Source organism: Pelmatolapia mariae, linkage group LG7, assembly GCF_036321145.2.
Source record: "Pelmatolapia mariae isolate MD_Pm_ZW linkage group LG7, Pm_UMD_F_2, whole genome shotgun sequence".
In the NCBI taxonomy this organism is placed as follows: domain Eukaryota; kingdom Metazoa; phylum Chordata; class Actinopteri; order Cichliformes; family Cichlidae; genus Pelmatolapia; species Pelmatolapia mariae.
The window spans coordinates 25,346,030-25,367,869 of NC_086233.1; the positions used below are offsets into that span (position 1 = coordinate 25,346,030).

At 40.5% G+C, this 21,840-nt stretch overlaps 1 protein-coding gene across 1 annotated transcript; it reads left to right on the forward strand.

Annotated features, from left to right (window-relative positions):
* Nucleotides 1-14,078: 14,078 nt before the first annotated feature.
* slc2a11l (solute carrier family 2 member 11, like) lies at nt 14,079-20,728 on the forward strand. Its single transcript, XM_063480265.1, has 12 exons — nt 14,079-14,102; nt 14,402-14,500; nt 14,596-14,756; nt 14,884-15,008; nt 15,128-15,257; nt 16,531-16,679; nt 16,774-16,961; nt 17,195-17,305; nt 17,907-18,008; nt 20,101-20,176; nt 20,291-20,418; nt 20,522-20,728. Exons 1-12 carry the CDS (start codon nt 14,079-14,081, stop codon nt 20,726-20,728), a joined length of 1,500 nt encoding a protein of 499 aa, XP_063336335.1.
* The last annotated feature ends 1,112 nt before the right edge of the window (nt 20,729-21,840 follow it).

Consider the following 21,840-nt stretch of genomic DNA (forward strand, 5'->3'; position numbering starts at 1 on the left):
GCCCAGCCTCGTTTCATTCTCATCAATATAAGCGAGTGAATTGTTGCTTCCCCCCACCTGCACTGTCACACCTTTGCAAAGACACACAGGAAAAACTTACTCAAGGTGTGTGTGTTTTTTACTTCTCATTATTTCTATTGATTTGTGAAACGTCACTTGATCAGTGCAGCTCTGCTTTGCTGAGACACCGCCACTCCCACAGGTGCATTTTAGCTTTTGCCCCCAACAACACATCAGCACCTCCTATTAATAAAACCCGGACTGATTTCCAATTTTTTGACTTGAGAGGAAACACAAGTAGCTCGCTGTCACCCGTGATTTACAACAAGGTGCTGATTTCATTCATCTCATTGGCCGTTGAGCGCGTGACGCCTTCGCGAGCAGGGTCCTGTGTCTCCGCAGCCACAGATTGATGTGAGCGCTGGTGGCTGCCTTATTAATGGAGTCCAAGAGTTATATCACCCCGAGGAAATACAACCAACTGTCCGAGATTGAGCAGCTGTGGCATAAACCAAAGACCGAAACCCAATCATCCACACATCGCGGCGTAACAGCAGCAGCAGCAGCAAATTTAGTCACAGGGCCGTTTGGCGCTATTGGAGTTATGTTGTTGTGTTTGCGGTGGGATTTGAGTGCGAGCTGCGCAGTTTGATTGCTCGGAATGATTTCTTTGCTTCATCTGCAGTGGAGTCGTAAAGTTGCCCTTCTATGCAATATGTAAATTAAGCATAAAGCGTAGATCCAGAAACAACAAAACAGCTCCAAACGGGCGCAAAAGTTTGAACTGCACGAGAGTGCGTGGTAAAGTATTAAAGTGCACGTGTTTTCCTGCAGTTATCTAAGTGGAGCTGTTTACTGGAGCTCACAGACAGAAAATTTGAGTCTTCAAAATCAGAAACTTTCGGCTCCGTGGACTGCTCCACTCGCCCATTGATCACTACCAAACCCTCAATAAAACAATCCTTCAGCACAGGATCGCAATGCGCACTTACTCCTGATTGGCTGATGCACACGCCACGTGACATCTCTCGCCTTGACGAGCCGGAAGCTTCTTCTCTCTCTCTCTGTGAAGTCCGGTGAATGAGAGCCGTGCTCGTTAATTCAAGCCACAAATCGCACACAATCTATGGGAGTCTATGGACTCTTTTCTGTAAGGCAGATAAAACAGCCTTCATTGAAGCTGAATGGTCATTTCTTCCCCCCACTTTAAATAGAAAGCATTGTCAGATATCTTAGCCTTCGTTTCTCTGCAAAACGGGCAGAGCATTTTAGTCCTTAAAAGCATTTTGAGCGCTGTTTTAAAATTACTCCGTAAGAACAGCAACATGTTTGTCCTCTTAGGTAATTTAAAAATATGTTTACTTTGCAATGTCACAACACTCTATTTTGTAATAAGACAAAAAAGAGAAGCTCTAATTGTAAGGGAATTCCAGATCTTAGGAAAAAAACAGAAGATCCAGAACAATCATATGCACAATAATATGGGGAAAAACAGGAAGTTATAAAATCAGATATTCTCGGTTATTTATATTTAGTTAAAATAGTATTTGAAAACTGCTAAAGCCTGGCTAACCCACCCAGGTACACATTTATGATCGAGTTACTCACTAATATTCAGAGGAACTAGTTATTGCGCCTTCTAGTGGTCGCACAGAAGGGGAGAGAGAGATTTCAGTGGCCAAAGAGACGAGAAGCACATATTCTAATGAGATGCTGGCAGCTGTGATGGTGTACATTTTATTCTTTCAAAATGGCGTGCACCAAACAAGGAAGGATAAATATGAATGTGAATTCTAAGCTAGAGAATAAACCCAGATAAATCGTTTTATATTCACGCATTTCTGCTCTTTTGCTTTCTCCTGTTGAATAATGTACATCCAGTTATATGAAAACCAAAGTGTTTCACAGGACTGTATGGAGTCCCATGGAAAACTTTGGGGCTTTGTAGAGGCACTTTTAGCAACAATAACTTGAAATAATGGTTTTCGTTTGACTTTGTCAGTCTGTCACATCGTTAGGGATGAATTTGGGTCCACTCTTCTCTACAGCATTGCTTCTGTTCATTGAGATTTGTGGGCTTTATCTATGCACAGCTCTCTTAAGATCCAGCTGCAGCATTTCAGTCAGTCACCTTTGACTATAGAATACTTTGATATACAGAAGAGTTCATAGTCGACTCAATGTCTGCAAGGTGTCCAGGTGCTGATATGTGCTAATATAGTGTATTTGGTTTTCTCCAAACATGGTGTTGTGAATTATTGCCAAACATCTCCATTTTGGTCCCATCTGTCCACAGGACATTGCTCCAGATGTTCTGTGGTTTGTTCAGATGCAACATTGCAAACCTGAGCCTTGCTGTCATGCTCTTATTAGACATGGAAGACCTTTTCTTGGCAATCCTTTCAAACAAGACACAGTTGTTCAGCTTTTTTCTGAACTTTAACATTTAACACATTAACTGAGGCCTGTAGAGTCTGAGATATAACATTTTGCAGTTTCTCTGAACATCGCATGATCTGACTTTGGAGTGAATTTGCTAGGACATCAACTTCTGCACAGAGTGTGACATTGTGTTTACACATAGTTGAATGCTCCAGAGCAGCAAACTGCCAAAACCGATGCTTTTTCAGAGGTGCTCACACTTGCTGATGATCAATTAACCAAGTACCTTTGATTAGCAGCACCTGGCTGCAACTTACCCTCTTAATTTCTTTAGAAACAGCAATGGAGTACTTAGTTTTTTACAGGACTACATGGAGTCATGTGCTACGTGTGTAGCTTTGGTTCCGTCGACAGGAATGTGTGTTGAAATTTCCAGGATTAGATTCATGAGTTTTGCACCAGAGTTGTGTCTGTCCTCCTTTGTGCCATTTCTCCATTCTTGCCTCTGATGTACCTTGAAAGAGAAACATAATGCTTCCTTACACAATTACAGAGTCAGCACCAGTTTGCTCCGCAACTCCACGTGTTTATCTACTGGACTGTGTTTTGATCATACTGACAAGTAGGTTAGGAAAAAGTGAGGAGAGAAGCAAGCTGCAAAGTTAACAGCCTGCTTAGTCAGCAGTATAGTTTGCGCCTTCCTTTCAAAGCACATCTGACGGAGTCGTGCACCTGAACCCAGTGTCACCAAAACAGATTCCCGAACGTCTTTATTTAGACGCTTTGCTTGCTGAAAAAGCATTGCTGGCTTTTAAATTTCAATGTTGCTGATTAGTTTTAATACATTCTTGCTAGGCACACATCTATTGTTTTACTCAACGGATATGTAATGTCAGAGCCTCAGGTGACTTCAGATGACAAAGGATCAAAGGTTTGGTCCTGCGAAACCACATTTAAGCAGGGCTGTGGTATCATTTTATTTACATTATTAAAAATGTTTCCCATATACCTGTAAAACATGAGATCAGTATCGCTCAGTAACCCCCCCCCCTCTACAATATATGCTTGGACTCGCAGGTACATTACAAGCATGCAAGCAGATCTAAATGCTGTTTATTTTGACCTTTCCTTTCTATTGCGACTGGTGCTGTGGCTTAAAAATTGAGACATCTTCTTGATTGCAGAGAAAACTGCAGCCAATAAGAGCAAAACACGTGGTTCTTGGTTTGATGCAGTCAGCTGACGACACCTGACGACACCTTGGTACTGTGTGCCAGAGCTCCACAAAACACCTTTGAACTCATTTGCTGTGCCTGGCTGGTGTCCTTGCGTTAAACTGTAAGCGTAGCAGTCTTACATGCACTCACATACAGCCCCGGCCTAACTGACTGCTTTTTCCCCTGTTGATTGAAAAACCCAGTTTGTGACAAAACAATATTAAAATAGCTCAAGGTGATACTGCCTTCAATATAATCTCTTAAGCCCAGTCATGTCCAACATGTACAAATACGAGTGTCTGCTCTTAATATTTTTTATTTTTATTTTTAAATACCATTTAATGTTAATTAATGTTTAAGTGCATATTTCTTATGTAAAATGACAAATAAGTCTTATTATTGTTATTATCATTTGGTATTATAATGGGCGGTATCCTGCTGTTGTCCATCTGCACATAAATGATTCGTATTTCAATGTAAATGTGTGTACGCAATTATTTACATTGTGATTTTGTAGATGGATAGATAAAGAAAGGAAAGTACTTTCTTGAGGCATTTCAAGAACAATGTCACCTGCCTCCATTGTGCTGGGAATGAATTAAACATGATTTATTTAGCTGTGAGTCATATGGACACTGGATACCTGACTTGAGTGAGAAGCTTTAACTCCAGCATCATTTTGCATCTGTTTTCACTACAATTCCTCCTCTAATGTTGCTGATACCTGAATCCGGAGGGCTTTTAGGTGCGTCACACCTGACAGAAGAGCCATTTGTGTTGAGACGCAGATTTACTGGCAATCTGATTTAAGTGGCACCTTCAAGGGCATGATGGCGTGTCATGGATCCTGGGATTTTGACTCTCGGTTTCAAGCTTATTTCCATGAGGAAGAGTGATATAGTGCTGCTGTGCTGATTCATCTGTAAATGTGTCACTTGTAATCTGGAGAATGGGCAGCAGCCATGCATGCATTGGCAGAAATTCGCAGCCTAATTGGTCTGTCTGACTTTCGTGTGTTTTATGGCAAGAAGACTGAAGATGAATGTGAAATACAAAGTGAGGAGTGAGGTTTCTGACTGCGGCATGTGGCATCAAGAAATGAAGATTTAGTAGTAAAACACAAAGACATATTTTACGTATCTGAACATAATTAACATCAGTACTTGCAAAATCCTTTTATTAAACTTGCTTTGTTTTCATCTGTCTCTTTCCTGCCACTGGAGATTAGAAAATGTATCCACTGTGAGTGGCACTTTGAGGACAACCCTGACAAGCTCAGCATGTTTTTTCTTCAAATTATGTGTGTGTGTGCGTGTGTGTCTGACAACCTGAAAGCACCACTCTTTGTCATTTTGTACAAATTATGGATACAGAAATGCAGCATCGCTCGAGTACATAATAGGACACTGCTTTGAGCACAGCAACTTAAATGAGGGGTTATCCGAAAGTCTGACGTCAACTGTGCCGTTCCCCTTTGCTGTTCTTTGATCACTTCTATAACCCCACCTACAGATAACAAAAGGAAACTTCTCTGGAATAATAATTCTGAATTAAGCCTGGAGAGTCTAATTTTGGGCAGCGTGGTGGTGTAGCACTTAGTACTCTTGCCTCACAGCAAGAAGATGCTGGGTTTGGAGGTTCTCAGCCTTTCTGTGTGGCGTTTGCATGTTCTCCCACAGTCCAGAGACATGCAGTTAGCATGGTTAGGTTAACTGGAGAATCTAAATTGTATGTAGTTGGGACTGTAAATATGAATAGTTGTCTGTCTGTTAGCCCTGTGACAGACTGGCGACCTGCCCAGGGTGTACCCTGTGTCTCACCCTGAGGCAGCTGGGATACACTCCAGTCTCTCACTAACCTAATAAGATAAGTGGAAACAATGGATGGAGCCTAATTTTGAGGAGTGACTACATTAGCAAAACTGGACTATGCTATCTAAAGCCATGTTGGTGGCTGTTTGATGTTGTATTTAGACATGTTGGACAGAGATGGTTGTGTGTCATTCAGAGTGTTGGCGGTGCAGCACCTGGGTCCACAAGTCGAAAAGCCCTTTTCCACTAGCACCTACTCGCCTCGACTCGGTTGACATGGCTCAACTTGACACATCTCAGTTTCTAATGTTTTCCATTACAATTGAGCACCACCAAATATGTGTGAGGTCATTATAGCAATGCAGCTGAAAAACCAGTGACGGCATTTGTATGAGACATGAACACCACAACAATGGAGGGTGTAGAGGTGATAGTATGCTTCCTGCTTGGTACCAGGTACTACCACCTAATGCAAAACTCTGAAAACCGAGTTGAGTCGAGCCAAACCCACCCAAGTAGGTACTTGTGGAAAAGGGCTAAAAGTGTCCTTGAGCAGGATACGGAACCTTAAATTGCTTCTCATGCATCTATTGGACTCTGATTGAGTGATAGTAACAGTTAGAAAGCACTTTGCAGAAGTTTGCAGACGGGCACATGAGCATTAGAACCGGACCACAGAGCAATGGAAGAAGGCGGTCATGTCGTATGAATCACATTTTCTTTTACATCATGTGGATGGTTGGGTGCCTGTGCGCTTCTTACTGGGTAAAAAAATAAGGTGTTGACTCAGCCTCCAAATTCTCTGTATCAGGATTTAAATGAGCACTTGCTAGCATCTCGGTGGAGATACGTCAGCACACCTTTAGGGGTCTAGTGAGTCTATTCCGCCAGTATGATGTTAGACAGGTAGTCATAATGTTATGCCTGATCGGTGAAAGCACCAGTCAATTTTCATAGTTTTTTTTTTTGTTTGTTTTTTAAGTATTTGAGTTTTAGTTCCAGTTTTATTTTAATCCTTATTTGTGTTTTGGGTACTTTCTTGTCGGTCTTTCTTTCTCTTTTTGTGTGTGTGTGTGTGTCCTTTCTGGGTCCCAGTTATCTGCTCTTCCTGTTTTATTTTGGTAAATCCTTTTCTTTGTGCCTCTTTCCTGTCTTTGTTCTTTTCCTGTCCTTGTGATGGCCTGCTCTGCTGTGAACTGTTTGTGCTCACCCTGGCCTCCCTTGTGTAAATTTGTTTGTGCTTTCCTCCAGTCTTGATCAATTAGCCAGTTTTTCCACTTCCTATTGTGTGTTTAGTGGTTTCTCTGAGTTTCTCGTTCAGACTGGCTTGGTTATATCTTCAGTTTGATATTCTGCTTCTCCTCTTTTGTTCATCTGTATGTTTAATTAAGTGATTATCACAACCTCACCTCCCTGAACTATAAAAAAAGTGATTTTAGTTTAAATTCATTGAATAGAAGTAGGATTGTGATTGCTTTGTGTGTGCTCTAAGGAAGCCTATTCAACAGTTTTCTTTAGTCTGATTCTCCACAGAGTCCGTGGAAGTTCTGATAGAGACCCCCCTCCCCATAATTTATTGCAATCATGTGCCTTTCATTTTAGCTGAAAGGGTTGATTCCTGCCAAGCAGGGTGCAGTGTTTCTGGAAATAATCAGCCGAGAGGAGAGGTTATAAAACTGTTAGACAGTTTAAGTCACCCTGACCAGACTGGAGTTAATGAGGATATAGAAGGTGTGTGCGTGAACCTGAAAAGCTCCTTGTAAAGTGAACCTGTTAGGCATTCATTATTTATCGTGATCAAGCGTTGCCATGGGTCTCCGTCTACTTAGGAGGACTTCACAAGTTTGGCACCAGGCCTTGAGTGTCAGTTTCTACTGCCAAGTGTTTCTGAGACAGCCTGAAACAAAGAGTCCAGACTCAGAAATACAGGCACAGTGTTTGTTCAGAGTTATTTCCTGGGAATATAAATGGAGAAACTGACACATTGTTCCAAATCTAAAGTCAGTGCAAGGGATGGAAGATGCAAAACCTGTCACTGACACATGACAAGAGAAAACACCAGACTATCACAGAGTCAACACAAAGAGACAGACAACCATTTGCCCTCACGTTTACACCTCTAGGCAATTTAGGATCAATAATTATCCCAACCCCACTAACTGCATGTCTTTGAACTGTGGGAGGATGCCAGAGGACCCGGACAGAACTCACACAGATACATGGGAGGAACATGCAAACTCATCTGAGGTGACAGTGTTAAGTACTGCACCACCGTGCTGCTTTTGCCATTTGTGTTACTAAACATTCTTACACCATACACCATATAAACGAAATCTCTGCCGTGGTTAAAAGTTTGCAAAAACCGAAACTGCTTGGATAAAAGTGAAGACAGTTTTGATAAATGCAATGGAAAAATAACAGCACTCATGAAAATGCTAAGTGACACCTCGGTTTGGAGCAGCTTCTCAGGCTGACTTCATTAAAGGCGCTCTTCACTGATTCATTTTGCACTTCTATTAAACTGGAGGGCTCACAAGAGACCACTTAAAACAAGAATGAGTTTTGCCTCCATCTCTGTGCGGGGACACTTTGGCTCTCTATATACAGAGTGTGTATTAATAATATTATTATTGTTATCATTACCATTAAGTGAACATTTGTCCTGCTGGTGATGCTAAATAAAAGGGCTAGGGATCACCAGGGTTATCAGGGTTTGTCTTATGGATATCTGGTAGTTGTTGACACAGTTTAATTTGAAGTTCTTTGAATATTAGAAGAGAAGAGTCTCACTGCTTTGCACCCACTCAAAGCCACTCTGGACATTTATTTGAGCAGTTATTTTGAAGCATTATCTAAATGAACCTTAATTAAAACTTTAATGGAGACATAAAAAGTACATTTGTACAATCACCAGTTCAATCTGATAAATGCAGCTTAAAACCTGCTGACTTTGCTTCAAATTAAGGTTTAACAAGCTTTCCTATTTTAACTTGTACTTTCATCCTTGTATTTGCTGTTTTAGCACAGATTTCAGTTTGATTTTCTTTCAGTGGCAACTTTCTCTCTCTCATAACATCCCAGGGCAAACCCTGCCAGATAAAAGAAACAGTTCTCACCTTCTGATGGAGGTAGCATGGCAGAAAGGAGTGGTTCCAAGGGCTTGGCGAAGAGCAGGAGATATTCTGATCCCTAAGGAGAAGAACTTTTCATCCATCAGCCAGTTTCGTCAGTTTAGCCTGCTGAACGTAGAGGGAAAGATCTTCTTCAGCGTCTTGGTCCAAAGACTATCTACTTTCTTGCAAAGAAACAACTATGTTGACAGATCAGTGCAGAAGGCCGGCATCCAGGGCTTCTCGGGATGTCTGGAGCATGCCACCGTCATCTGGCACCAGATTCAAACTGCCAAGAAAGAACGAAGAGACCTTCATGTGGTCTTTTTAGACCTTGCCAACAACTTTTGGTCAGTTCCGCATGAGATCTTGTGGATGGCCTTCAACTATTTCAGTGTACCAAACCACATCACAGGACTGGGCAAGACCTACTTTCAGGATTTACAGTTTTGTGTGAGAGCTGAGAACACCACCACAGCCTAGCAGCACCTGGGAATTGGAGTTATGGCAGGCTGCACGATTTCCCCTCTGGCATTTATCATGACAATGGAGTTGGTCATGCGGGCATCTTGGTGGGTAGCAGGGGGGGGAGACTCAATAGTGGCCTTCGTCTTCCTCGCATTAGAGCCTACATGGATGACATGACCATCATTACAACAACAAAACCATGTACTAGGTGATTGCTACCGAAGCCCCAGGAAAACATCGAATGGGCAAGAATGGCGTTTAAGCCAAGTAACACAGCACCTCCATCATAAAAGGGAAACTGACAGCCGAGCAATTCTATATCAGTGGCGAACCAATTCCAACAGTCTTAGAGAAGTCCATCAAGAGACACACCTATTGTGTGTTTAGTGGTTTCTCTGAGTTTCTCGTTCAGACTGGCTTGGTTATATCTTCAGTTTGATATTCTGCTTCTCCTCTTTTGTTCATCTGGGACGGTGGTATTATGGAGATGTGGCAACTTGAACAACTAAGGCAGAACATGGCTAATGACCTCAGGCAGATTAACAACACTGCACTCCCAGGGAAACTGAAACTCTGGTGCTTCCAGTTTGGGTTATTACCCAGACTACTGTGGCCGTTGACAATGTACGAGGTCTCACTCAATCATGCCAATCAACTAGAGAGGCTAATGAGCTCCTACGTTAAGAAGTGGCTTGGACTTCCCAAATTCCTCAGCAGCGTTGGAATCTACAGTGAACAGATACTGTCATTGCCTATCCCTAGCCTGGTAGAGGAGTTTATGTGTGCAAAGTGAGGCTTGAGATCTCGCTCACGGAATTCCGGGACCCAATAGTGAGAGGCACTGCTCCCACCCTAGCAACAGGGAGGAAGTGGACCCCAGCCAACTTGGCAGAGGAGGATTTGGTCTTGGAGCAGTAACACCTCTGTGGCAACAGGCATCTGTAACCGAACGTCAAAAAATGGTGGTGGAGGAGGTGCGTCGACAGGAGGAAACAGTAAGACATGCCAGAGCCATAGCGCTGGCCAAGCAGGGTTGCTCGATGCATTGGGAGAGTGTTGAAAAGAGGAAACTCACATGGAGTGAAATTTGGGGAATGGAGTCCAATAGGCTAAGTTTCATCATCCGAGCGACATACGATGTGCTACCTTCCCCAATAAATCTGCAGCTGCGGTTTGGAAAGGACCCATCTTGCACCCTGTGTACAGTCCAGGCAACACTCAAGCACATCTTGGTTGGTTGTAGGACTAGCCTTACTCAGGGCAGATACACATGGAGACACAATCGGGTCCTCAGGTGTCTAGCTGAGAAAATTGAGAGCAAGATAAAATACATCAACGCTCAACCTTTCATGAACCAAGAGAAGCGTCAGTATTCATCAGCATTTGTCTGGGAGGGGGACAAGCCGAGGACTAGCCCTTCAACCTCAGACCTGGGCCCGCTGAAGGTCGCCAGGGATTGGCAGATGCAAGTGGACTAGGATCAGAGGCTAATTTTTCCCACAGAGATCGTAAGAACTACTCTGCAACCAGACCTCGTCCTTTGGTCAAACTCCCAAAAGTTTGTGCACGTCATTGAGCTGATGGTACCATGGGAGGAAGCAATTGAAGAAGCATTTGAGCGTAAGAAGCTGCGGTATGCCAACTTTGCAGCTGAGGCAGAGGACAGAGGCTGGAAGATCAAAGTGCGCACGGTGGAAGTGGGGTGTAGGGGCTTTGATGCCAGTACAACAGCAAACCTGCTTAGAGAGATTGGGATCAGAGGACAGGCACAACAGCAGGCTAAGAGAACTAGCTAACACTGCTGAGAGGACCAGTCTCTGGCTATGGCTAAAGAGGGCTGACATCACTTGGGTAGCTAAGGCAGTCTGCTAACCGCGAGACACACGCCCAGGATTGATCAACCCGTGGTGGGCCTGCTTCAGTAGAGGGTGTCAGAAGGGTATAAAACCTAACACTAGAAGTTCTGCTGGTTGACTGATACAGCTGGCTAAGAGCCTACTGGGGGCTGTGCAGTTAACCTCATGGAAGTGAAACCTAAAGGAGGAATGAAAGAGAAAAAAAGAAAAAGAAAAAAATGTTCTGCTCTTCTCCCCTCTGCTCTTCTTCCCTTTTCTGGGAGGCAGTGGGGAGGTAGAGCGTACAGCCCGATCCGGCGGGGAGGTGTGGGATGCCAGGCGTCCCCCTTCCGGCTCTCCTCTCTGCTCTCTCCTATCTTATCTCTTTTGTCTTACTTCTCTCTATCACCTTTTCTATCCCTTTGAAGAAGTGAGGCTCCATAAATATTAGAGAGGTAAGTATTATTTCTCAGTTGCAGTGAATTGATAGAAGAAAATAAATTGTAGAAAACTAAACAGAAGAAAGTAGAAGAGAAATAACAATTTAAAAGTTATTTTTAAATTGACACACTGACACACTCTGGGGCCTGATCAACCCTGGCAGGGCCTCCTTAGATGAGGGTGTCTAGTGATAATGGCCGAAACACCCGATGAATCCAAGGTCCACTACTGACGATGTGTCCCAAATTTTAATATGATAATGTAGATCAGATCTCTAATCCCTAAACCTAACCAAGGAAGGTAAAAAAATGGTGGATTAGCCTGGGATAAAAGACTGAAACACCCTGTGAAGTTGAGGCACACAATGATGTGTCTCGCTGGTAAAGTTTGTGGGTTGCCTTTCCTCATAACAGCCATCCCTCAAGACTTTCTCCATTTGAAGCAATGCATTACCAGGTATTGTAACATCTAGTCCTTTTACTGAATGAAAGTAGATTCTGATGTTGATGGGGAGCAAGTGCAACTGAGTTAACAATCATGTGTAAGTGCTTAGAAGACTTGGTCAGAAACCTCCCCAGTGGGAGACTGCAAAGCATGTTTAAATAAACCCAGCTTAAAGGTTCAGAACTTTTCAGAACAGAGCCTAAAGGAGAGAGCACGAGTTAACAAAGAAAGTCGATAACCGCTGTTGTCACCCCTATTATTGCTGATGGGGTTTTTATGTTTTCTGAGGATAGCTAGCACAAAGAAAGCATCATAATGTTGAAGTGGCTTTGTAGTACTCAGCAAACATACTACAAAGCCACACCAGGTCACGGTGATAGTGTACCATGGGGCACATAGTATGGGCTTGGGACCCATCTGGGGCTCCAGCCATGTTTGCTTGGTATAGCTGGTCTCAGTTAGCACACAACACAGATTGCTCATGGTTTAACTTTGCTCACGTTTCACCAACACCATTTAAAACCAGTATATTGTACTTAAGTTATCTAGTTGTTTGTTTTGATAGATCATCACAGTATTTTGACAGGAATGTTCTCTTCACACAGGAGAGTGATGGGCTGGTGGATGTGGCCGCAGTTACAGGCTTATAAAGAAGATCAGCCTATGCTTCTCAGAGTGGGAAGTCTGACATAGAGACTCACAGCTATTCAAAATAACTTTTATCCAACAACAAAGTCAGAGAATTGAACAGCAATGTGTGCAACCTGTACAACATTGATACTGATGGTTTTATTTTTGCCCTGCATTAGTAGGTTTTCCATGAATATTGTGGGGGTTTTTTCGTGTGTATGTAGGTTTGCCTTCCTTGGTGAAATATATATTTATGTTTGATTTACTGATTTCAGATGAAGAGCATTTTCCCCTTTATTGCCATTGTTTCTTTAGTCCTTTTCACTATTGACAACGAGTCAATTTGGAACCCAAGTTAGAGATTGAAACCTTTATAATTTGATCTGAAGGTGCATGTGTGGTTCTCCAAAGAAAGAAAAACACACTGGTTCAACATTCAGTTCGCAGTAACGACTCCTTAAGAAAAGTCTAACAGCTTTCTCATAAAGTGTCAGCCATTTCTCCTTCAGTCAAGCTGAAAATACAGCCTCCCTGGCAGTTGCAAAAGCTTCAGTCACCAGCAGGAATTTTCTTTTGAAGTTCTGGTCTCTCAGTGCTTTGTTGACAGTGTTTTTAGTCTGAAGCTGACTCTGCTTCCTCTCTGGAGGTCAGCTGTGTAACATCTGGCTGCATCATGTGCCAGACACAGACGCACTGTTTCCTTGGGACAGTTGTGCACAGCTTTTGTCCTTTTTGGAGGACCGGCTTACTTTTGAGAACCAGATGTTATGTAACGAAATTTGCGCTTTTCACAGTGAAGCTTCTTACTGCTGCTTTTGATCATTCGTTGATAGTTTATATTTGTGATTCTGACTTTGGAACCAGAGTTTTGTAATAATAGGTGTGTTGGGCCACTCTTGTTTTTCTAGTGGAAACGACTGAAACAGCTTAATTTGGGTATCAAACCTAAGAAGCAGCACTTTGAATAAATACACATCTCCCTGTGCCTTTCTAAGACAGATTACTATACACAATTAACAAAGGATTTAGAATAAAAAGAAACGCCCACACAATATTTCTTTTATTTTATATGTACAAAAGTGCAAGACCAATGTGTTTCTTTCTTTGCTGAAGAAGAATCTTCCAGCAACATCCAGTTTCTCCTGTTCACTGTTTGTATAACTGAATGAGGTATGTGCAAGCATTAAGGAGGTTTTGATGTTGGTTGTAGCTTAATGTTTACTGACAACTGACACTGAGGTTTTCACTGTCTGGATAGCTAATACATTTTCCAAAATGTAACCTTTCGTTTGAGAGTTATGGCTCTGTCCTCTGTGACATTTGCGTCCCTTCCATGAGATGATTTTCCTATTGTGTTTTGTGACGCAATTCTCCATTAAGCTTTGAGCCAAATAAAAAGAGGTTAAAAGTTTTGGCTTAACTTCATAATCACGTCTTTGTCTCTCTCTGTGTAACTTTTTCAGACTTTTAAACAGATTGAAGGACAATAAATAACTTTTCTTTAGAGCAGCCTGTTAAGGGTCTTTCATGATCATTGGGCAGAATCCTTAAGCAAACAAAAGTCATGCCCACATGACTTATTCCACATCAGACACATAACTTTTTAAGTTGTTGTTTTTGTCCACCTTTATTCTTTGGCCCACAAAAAAGTTAATAATTTCAGCGCTCAGTTAAATGTGTGCTGCATCCATGTGAATGATCTGAAAAGACTTCTCACCCGAAAGCGACAGACCTACAGCAATGATACAGCACTTAGGACTCCTGGTAGGTAACAGTTAAAACTATTTTTATGTCTACATTATGTTTCTTGACTTGTGAATGGCTAGCTCAAGCATATAAATGAAAGGAAAACAAAAGAATTATTTGATATTTAAATGACTGCTGTATATGCAGAATTGACACAATCCATAAAAATAATTGAACATACAGACTGAGAAATGTAAGTTTGGGGAAATGTGGTATTGAAAAATTAAAATTTGATTATTTAGCATGATTGACGTTAAACAAAATGTGCCTACATTTTCCATAAAAACATTTGCTTAATTTTTAAAACATTTTTACAGGTAGGTTATCCTGTTGTATTTGCTGCCATTTTTGTGTGTGGTATCGGTGGGACATTTCATTATGGATACAGCGTGTCTGTGATGACCTCCCCCTCTTTTGTAAGTGAGATACTTTACTAAATTAAAATACAAACAACCTTAAGCTGTATTTTCAACATGCATAGACAAGTCTATAACTGTTCACCTTGTTGTAGTTTATAAAGGAGCTGGTGAACCAAACATGCGTGCAAAGATACGGTCTCTCCCTGGAGCCATGGCAGCTCTCACTCATCTGGTCCTTCACAGTGTCTATTTTCTGTGTTGGGGGTTTACTGGGATCGCTAGCAGCTGGTTCACTAGTGTCAAAATGCGGCAGGTTGGTGTACATGAGCATAAAAATTCCATATTCTGTTTAGCTATTAACATGGCACTGTCAAAGACATATATAAATAGATGTTCTGTGTTGGCCTCAGGCTCTAAGTCTCTGTTTTCCTGTCCCACAGAAAGCGATGCCTTTTGTTAAACACTTTTGTGGCTATACTTGGTGGTGTGTTGATGCTCTTGAGTAAAACAGCCATGTCCTTTGAGATGATCATGGCAGGACGCTTTTTCTTTGGCATTAATTCAGGTAACCTTTTGAGCAAACTCACTGGAGCTGGTTTCCCGGCTGTCCAAACTCTCTTGTCACCTCATTGAATCTGGTCAGATTGTGTATGTGGGTGTTGTTGATTTTTCCTGTTACTTTAGGAGTCAGTCTTGCAGTTTATCCAATGTACCTCATGGAAATCGCTCCTCGGAAGCTGAAAGGGATTGTTGGCGTGACCATTGGTTCCTTCATGTCTTTGGGGAAGTTCTCTGGTCAACTGCTGGGGATCAGGTGAGGTAGCCTACATGTGAAAATGAAAGTATCTCACAGTCCTGTGAAAAACTAAGTACATCTCATGATTCTAACACCTTCAGCAGAAATAACCAGACTTAATCATTTTCTGTATAACTTCATCATTCTCTCATTGTGGAGGAAATTTGGCTCACTCTTCTTCACAGCACTGCTTTGGGCATTCATTTAGCTTTCTTAAGAGCTCACCACAGCATTTCAATCAGGTCTTAATTTTGACTGAGTCACTGCAGCCAATGCAACAGGACTGCAAAGGGTCCTGTTGCAAAGTTTCTTTTGTGTGGAGTAAGCGTCAGGTAGTGTGGTAGGCTTAACTGACTGCCCACACCTGGATAGACAACAAAGGACCTTTTGTACTCTGTAAGGAATGTCACTGTTCATTTACAGTATCTTGATTTTCCAGCATTGAACAAGAACATTCTGTAATTTTTTACAGTGATCATTAAACCTTCATTTTACAATGTACAATTTTGCATGGACAATACAGATTCTTAATTTAAAAAAGGGCAGAGCTATTATTTATATAATCACTTCAGATGACTAAAACTGTTCCCAATGACTCTACAACTGAAAAGATCAGTGCATGTGCACAAGTGTTTGTGTGCGTGTTTCTCCAGATTCTCTGAATTTTATGATAATATTATGTCTTGCAGATCATGTGGCATTACAATGTGGGACATATTCACATATTTGTAGACATTTTTTTGTGGATTGGTAAATTTCATCTGCCCATTTCTCTGTAAGATGTTCTTTTGACCTGTTACCGTTAACCTAATTAGATGCAAAATGTTCCTTCAACTCCTTAGTAAAACTTAATTTTCCAGCCTTTCATTGCACATTCCTGAGCTGTGTTGTTGCCATGAAATTCATCATGAGCTAATATCTTACATGAAATTTTAAACAACATATCTTTTCTATTTTGAACAAAATCTGAAATCTGAAAATCATTTGCATTCAGCTTTTATTTGCATTTTACACAACATCACAACTTTAAGGTTTTTATAGTATTTAACTGTATTTCTGAATAACAGTCCTTTATAGTTTGTATTATTTACAATTTATTTAATTGCAATTTATTGCACTTTGTTACCATGCATGAAAGAGTTATATGCAAAAATCTGTAATTAAGGAATATTTAATTAAATATTAATGAAACTTTGGCCCTTTAAAACTTTTCATAACTGTGTTTTTGGAAGCATGTTGCTATTTTAGATATTAACCTGTGATAACTTGACTATTGATGTTATACTTGCAGTGAGTTACTTGGTACAGAGAAGCTGTGGCCCTGGCTGCTTGGTTTCATTGGTTTCACTGGGTTGTTTCAACTCCTCACCCTGTTCTTCCTGCCAGAATCTCCCAGCTTCCTGTTGTTGGACAGAGGAGACCAACGGGCCTGTGAAAATGGTGTGCAAAAACATTTTTAGCCTTTTTTAGGATTTTTTTACTTAGTCACTGTTAACTTACCGTTTAAATCTCATGTTTTTTCATGCCACCTTAGCTTTAAAGCGGCTTTGGGGCAATGAGGACTACAGCAGAGAGATCGAGGAGATGCTGGAGGAGAAAGCTGCCCTGCAGAGTGTCCGCAGCTACTCAGTGTTGGAGCTGATTCAGAACAAAACGGTCCGCTGGCAGCTGATCACCGTCTCTCTAACTTTCGCCTCAGTGCAGCTCTGTGGCATCAATGCTGTGAGTGTATATGCTAGAAACAGAGGAGTCTTTCTTTCACCAGTCTCTGTAATCTCCTTTTTTAGATTATGTTCTTTCAAAAAAAATCCTGTAATGTCTAAATATAATAAAATGTAATAAATACATAACTAACAATAACAGTGAAATATTCAGCAGTAAAACTTGCCGGTTTCAGTAAAATGAATAGAAACATTATACAGTTTCTTATCTGTGTATGTTTAACTTCTCTACAGGTGTACTTTTATTCTTTTGATGTGTTTCGTGCGGCGGGAATCCCAGAACTAAAGTTGCGATATGCTGCCTTGGGGACAGGGCTCTGTGAATTTTCCACTGCTGTATCCTGTGTAAGTACTCTTTCACTGATATCCAATCATGTTTTATATCCAATAAAAAACGGGCTGTCCAGCAAAATATAGGTGCTCAGCTCAAGGACGACAAACTTTAAAGGACAAAAAGTAGTGCAGCACAATGACTGATCCAAAGGTGTTTACTTGTGCAAACAGACTAGCATTTCAGCAGGTGGAGCCAGAGTGGACAAAAACTAACAAGGGCGACTTGTGTCCTTTGACTCATCATCCAATATATTAAAAATGCTAATCAAACAATTATACATTGTACACCTGATTTGGACTGAATATAATTGTCTACCTTATTTCTTTGTTCACACTTCTGTTGAAATGTTAGTCACTTAGCACAAGCCAATTTTAGGGAAACTTTATGTTTAACATCCTGTAAACACTCATTATTAATGTTTGTTTTATTTACTTCCTGCTGATGTATCAAATCATTTAAGGGAAAAAACGTCTGGAGGTCTCACCAGTGATGTGAATGCCTTGTGGCAGCTGTTTTCATGTGTAATTGTAGCTCCCCCATGTGGCTGTTTAATTCTGTGTCATTATTGCAAAACATTAACTGCAGCAGGCTAAATCTGTTCTCATGTTGCAGTTCATGATTATTAACAGAACAGGAAAAACGGTCCTGCTCTTCAGAAGCTACGCAGGAATGTCTGTGACACTAGTTTTCCTCACCATCACTTTGTACCTGCAAGTAAGTCACTGCAAAACTAGCCACTTTTAAAAATATATTTACATATACACTACCAGTCAAATGTTTTAGGACACATTAATTTTTCCATTTTTTAATTGAAAATTATGCTGTTTAATGTCTCATTACACCCTGAAATGGATAAGCGGAAGCGAATGGATGGAGGGATGGATGTCTCATTACACCCTGAAATGGATAAGCGGAAGCGAATGGATGGAGGGATGGATGTCTCATTACACTCTGAAACAAAAGCATAGTACAAATAAGCTGCTGGAGTTAAAAGAGAAATCATGGAATCAATTTATAGACAAAAATGGATTCTAAAGTTTTGATTTATCAAAGTAGCCAGCTTTGTCAGATAAGATAAGATAAGATAACCTTTATTAGTCCCACACGTGGGAAATTTGTTTTGTCACAGTAGGAAGTGGACGGTGCAAAAGTTATATAGCAAAAATTAGAATACAATAAGAATAAAATACTGTACACAACTGTACAGAATAGAATAGAATAAAATAAAATACTATATACAGTAGAATAAAATATACAATAGGATAAAAATAGAACACAAATTCTATATACAACTGAGTAAAAATACAACTTTGTCAGAAAAAAGTATTGCACTTAGTCTTATTGCAGATGTGTGGATTTGTGTGTGTTTGATTAGTTGAATATAACAGCTGAACACACCCATGGCATTTTTTCTGCAATAGAAATCAAATATTCTTCAGGAAGTTCTTCCCATATCTTTTGCAGAAGTTCCCATAAATGTGTGACACTTGTAGATTGCTTTGCTTTCACTCTTCTTTCCAGTTCATCCCAAACCAGCTCAATGGGGTTTCAGTCTGGAGCCTGTGCTGGCCACTCCATGTTTTCAAGCTTATCATCTTATTCTTTTTTCCTGAGGTAGTTCTGGCAAAGCTTGGACTTATCTTTTGGGTCATAATCTTGCTGTAGGGTGAACCCCTGCCCAACTAGGTGCATACCAGAGGGTGTTGCATGGGGCTGCAGAAAGCTGTGGTAGCCGTTTTGGTTCAGGGTGCCTCTCACTGCGTACAAGTCGCCGAACCAGGATCCAGCAAAACAGCCTCAGACCATCAAATTTCCTGCCTCACGTTTGACAGTTGATACCACACACTGTGAAACCATCCTTTCGCCTACTCAAAAGGGTAGTTATGAACCGAAGATTTCAAATTTTGATTAGTCCATAATACCTTCTTCCAGTCTTCAGTAGTCCAATGGCAGTGTTTCATGGCCCAGGCAAGCCTTTTTGTCTTATTCTGAGCATTCTTAGCAATGGCTTTCTTATTGCTACTTGTCCTGTTAAACCTGCTGCTCAAAGTCTTCTCTTCACAGTTGAAACTGGGACTTGCTTATTACGACCTCTATTAAGCTGTGCTTGAAACTGTTGTCCTGTGAGCCGCCTATCACGCAATATGTTAACTCTCAGAAACTTGTCCCCTGATTCAGCTGTGGCTTTGGGTCTGCCAGAGCTCTTCCTGTCTTAATTTCTGAGTGCCTTTCGATGGTGAAGGAAACTGTACTCACTGACACCTTTACTTTCTTTGCAATTTCTCTGTAGGAAAGACCTACATTTTTAGGTGTTATGATGGTCTGTCTCTCTTCCATTTTTCTCGCCATTTTTGTAGCAACACACTTTCTGCAGTACAATACTGTTCAACTGATGCTCACGAGGGCATGGTACCACTGCTTTTATGCAGACAGAGGGGGCTGTAAGTAATCCAGAAAAGTTGGAACACCTGTAGCAATTAGTAGCACCAGCTTTCAAGGGTTGATCAACCTCCATTGCTGAAGGACAACTTAAATTGTTAACCCATTTTGTATTCCCCGAAAAAGACCCTTTTTATTTTTTTAATAATTTTGAAATGTACATTATTTTTCAGTTTTGGGTAACCTTATCTTTTTTTTTTGTTGACCACTTACCTTTGTACCATTTCAAACTATTCACTGGACTTGAATGACTTGAATTGCAACAAATGACTGGAAAAATTGGGGTGTTCTGAAACCTTTGACAGATAGTGTATGCATCTGCATATTTGAATAAATAAACAAACTTAAACCCTTTCGTTTTCCTCAGAGTCAGGTCTCCTGGATGCCGTACTGCAGCATGGTCCTCATTTTCCTCTGTATAGTCTTTTTTGCCATTGGTCCAGGTACGTTTATCTCTCAAGCTAATATTTCTAAAGACTAAAATTAACACCAACAAGTTTTTCTTTTTGACCAAACAATGAGGAGAACTTATTGTAGCATGTACATTTTCCCCGAAGTTGGAGTTACACCTAGTCTTCCAGGGGAACTCTTTGCTCAGCCTTTCAGATCAGCTGCGTACACAATCTCTTGCACCCTCAACTGGTTAGGCCTGTTTGTGGTTGGGATGGTCTTCCCCATCCTAGTGGTAAGTATGTTAAAAGTATGTAAAATGTGGCATATTTTTAAGATCATTTGAAATGCGTCAAGCACAAGGACTGACAAATTGCTTCCAAATGCTTTATTTCCAGGAGGAACTGAACTACTTTTGCTTTCTCATTTTTCTGTTTTCTTGCTTCATCTGTGGGCTTTATCTCAAGTTCAACGTCCCCGAGATCAAAAATAAGACACCCCTGGAGATAGCTGCAGAATTTGATAAGATGCATTGCAAACCCAAAAGAAAAGACGTCACTGAGATGAACGGCAATAGAATCATATCATACGAAACCAAACTGTGATTAGATTTATTAAAAAAATTTAAATATGCTGTTAAATGTGCAGCTTGAATTATTCACTGTATGTCAGACTGACAGGATATGAATGGCGTTAATAAATATTTAGGATTAAACTGGTCATCAAGGACATAACACAGAGGTGTTTTTTTTTTTGTTTGTTTGTTTTTTTACTGATGAAGGACATTCATAATGCACCAAAATAATTGTGTAATACAAAAAACAAATAAATGACAGAAAAGTCATTTTATCTACTGTAAAAAAGTATTTTTTTTTTTTTTTTTTTTTTACAATGGGTACACAGTAACATAAAAAACAAACAAACAAAATATAAAATAGGACATTTTCTGTCAATGAATAATTTATTTCTGTTTTCAAATGACCAACTACCAGAACTTTTTCTGTAATTTTTAACATTTCTGTTACACATTTTCTGACAGTTTAAGCCCGAAATTTCTTTCATTTACTGCAGTATAGTATATGGTGTAGAAAAACTGAGCTGTGCTGTTGTAACTGCACTTCTTTTTCTTATTTTAAGACGTCTTAGGGATTCAGTGTGTAGTTAAATGTCTTTACACAGACAGAAAGGAGAGTTTCACTGGTCCAGCCCACTTATGATCAAAGTGGGCTGCATATGGCCCGTGACCCATATTGTGAGTTTGACATTACTGATACGTTATAGATCTTTCACTCTTGTTTGACATTAAAAAAAAGATTTTTAAAGTGATTTGTAGCAGCATTGTTTCTATTCGCGTTTTCTTACTTTACTTTAAAACTTTAATATCAGACCTTAAATATTTATTTGTTTGCTATTGTGCTTTTTGCTATAAGCTATGATTTTTAATTTCTCCTCAAATGTGGTAAATCAATAATAAATTACACAATAATATTTAACTCTTCTGAAACATGATGCATTTCTATAGTTGAAACTGCTCCACAGTCTTTTTCCACCCTGACCAGTTGTAACACTGGAGTGCTGTTTAAATACTGATGACGTTTTTCCACCTGTGTGACACTATATATAGAAAAAGAGGGTTGGTTACGTCATGGTGGTGTGTCATGCAGATAAGTTCCAGCCCAAAGGGACTTACAGTACAGCACATAGTGAAACAACCGCA

What these genes read in the sequence shown, in the direction of transcription:
- slc2a11l (XM_063480265.1), top strand. Translation starts at nt 14,079, where the DNA reads ATGATACAGCACTTAGGACTCCTG. An exon ending in GGTCAACTGCTGGGGATCAG is followed by an intron (nt 15,258 to 16,530) that starts GTGAGGTAGCCT and finishes TTATACTTGCAG; the next exon opens with TGAGTTACTTGGTACAGAGA. An exon ending in CCATCACTTTGTACCTGCAA is followed by an intron (nt 18,009 to 20,100) that starts GTAAGTCACTGC and finishes CGTTTTCCTCAG; the next exon opens with AGTCAGGTCTCCTGGATGCC.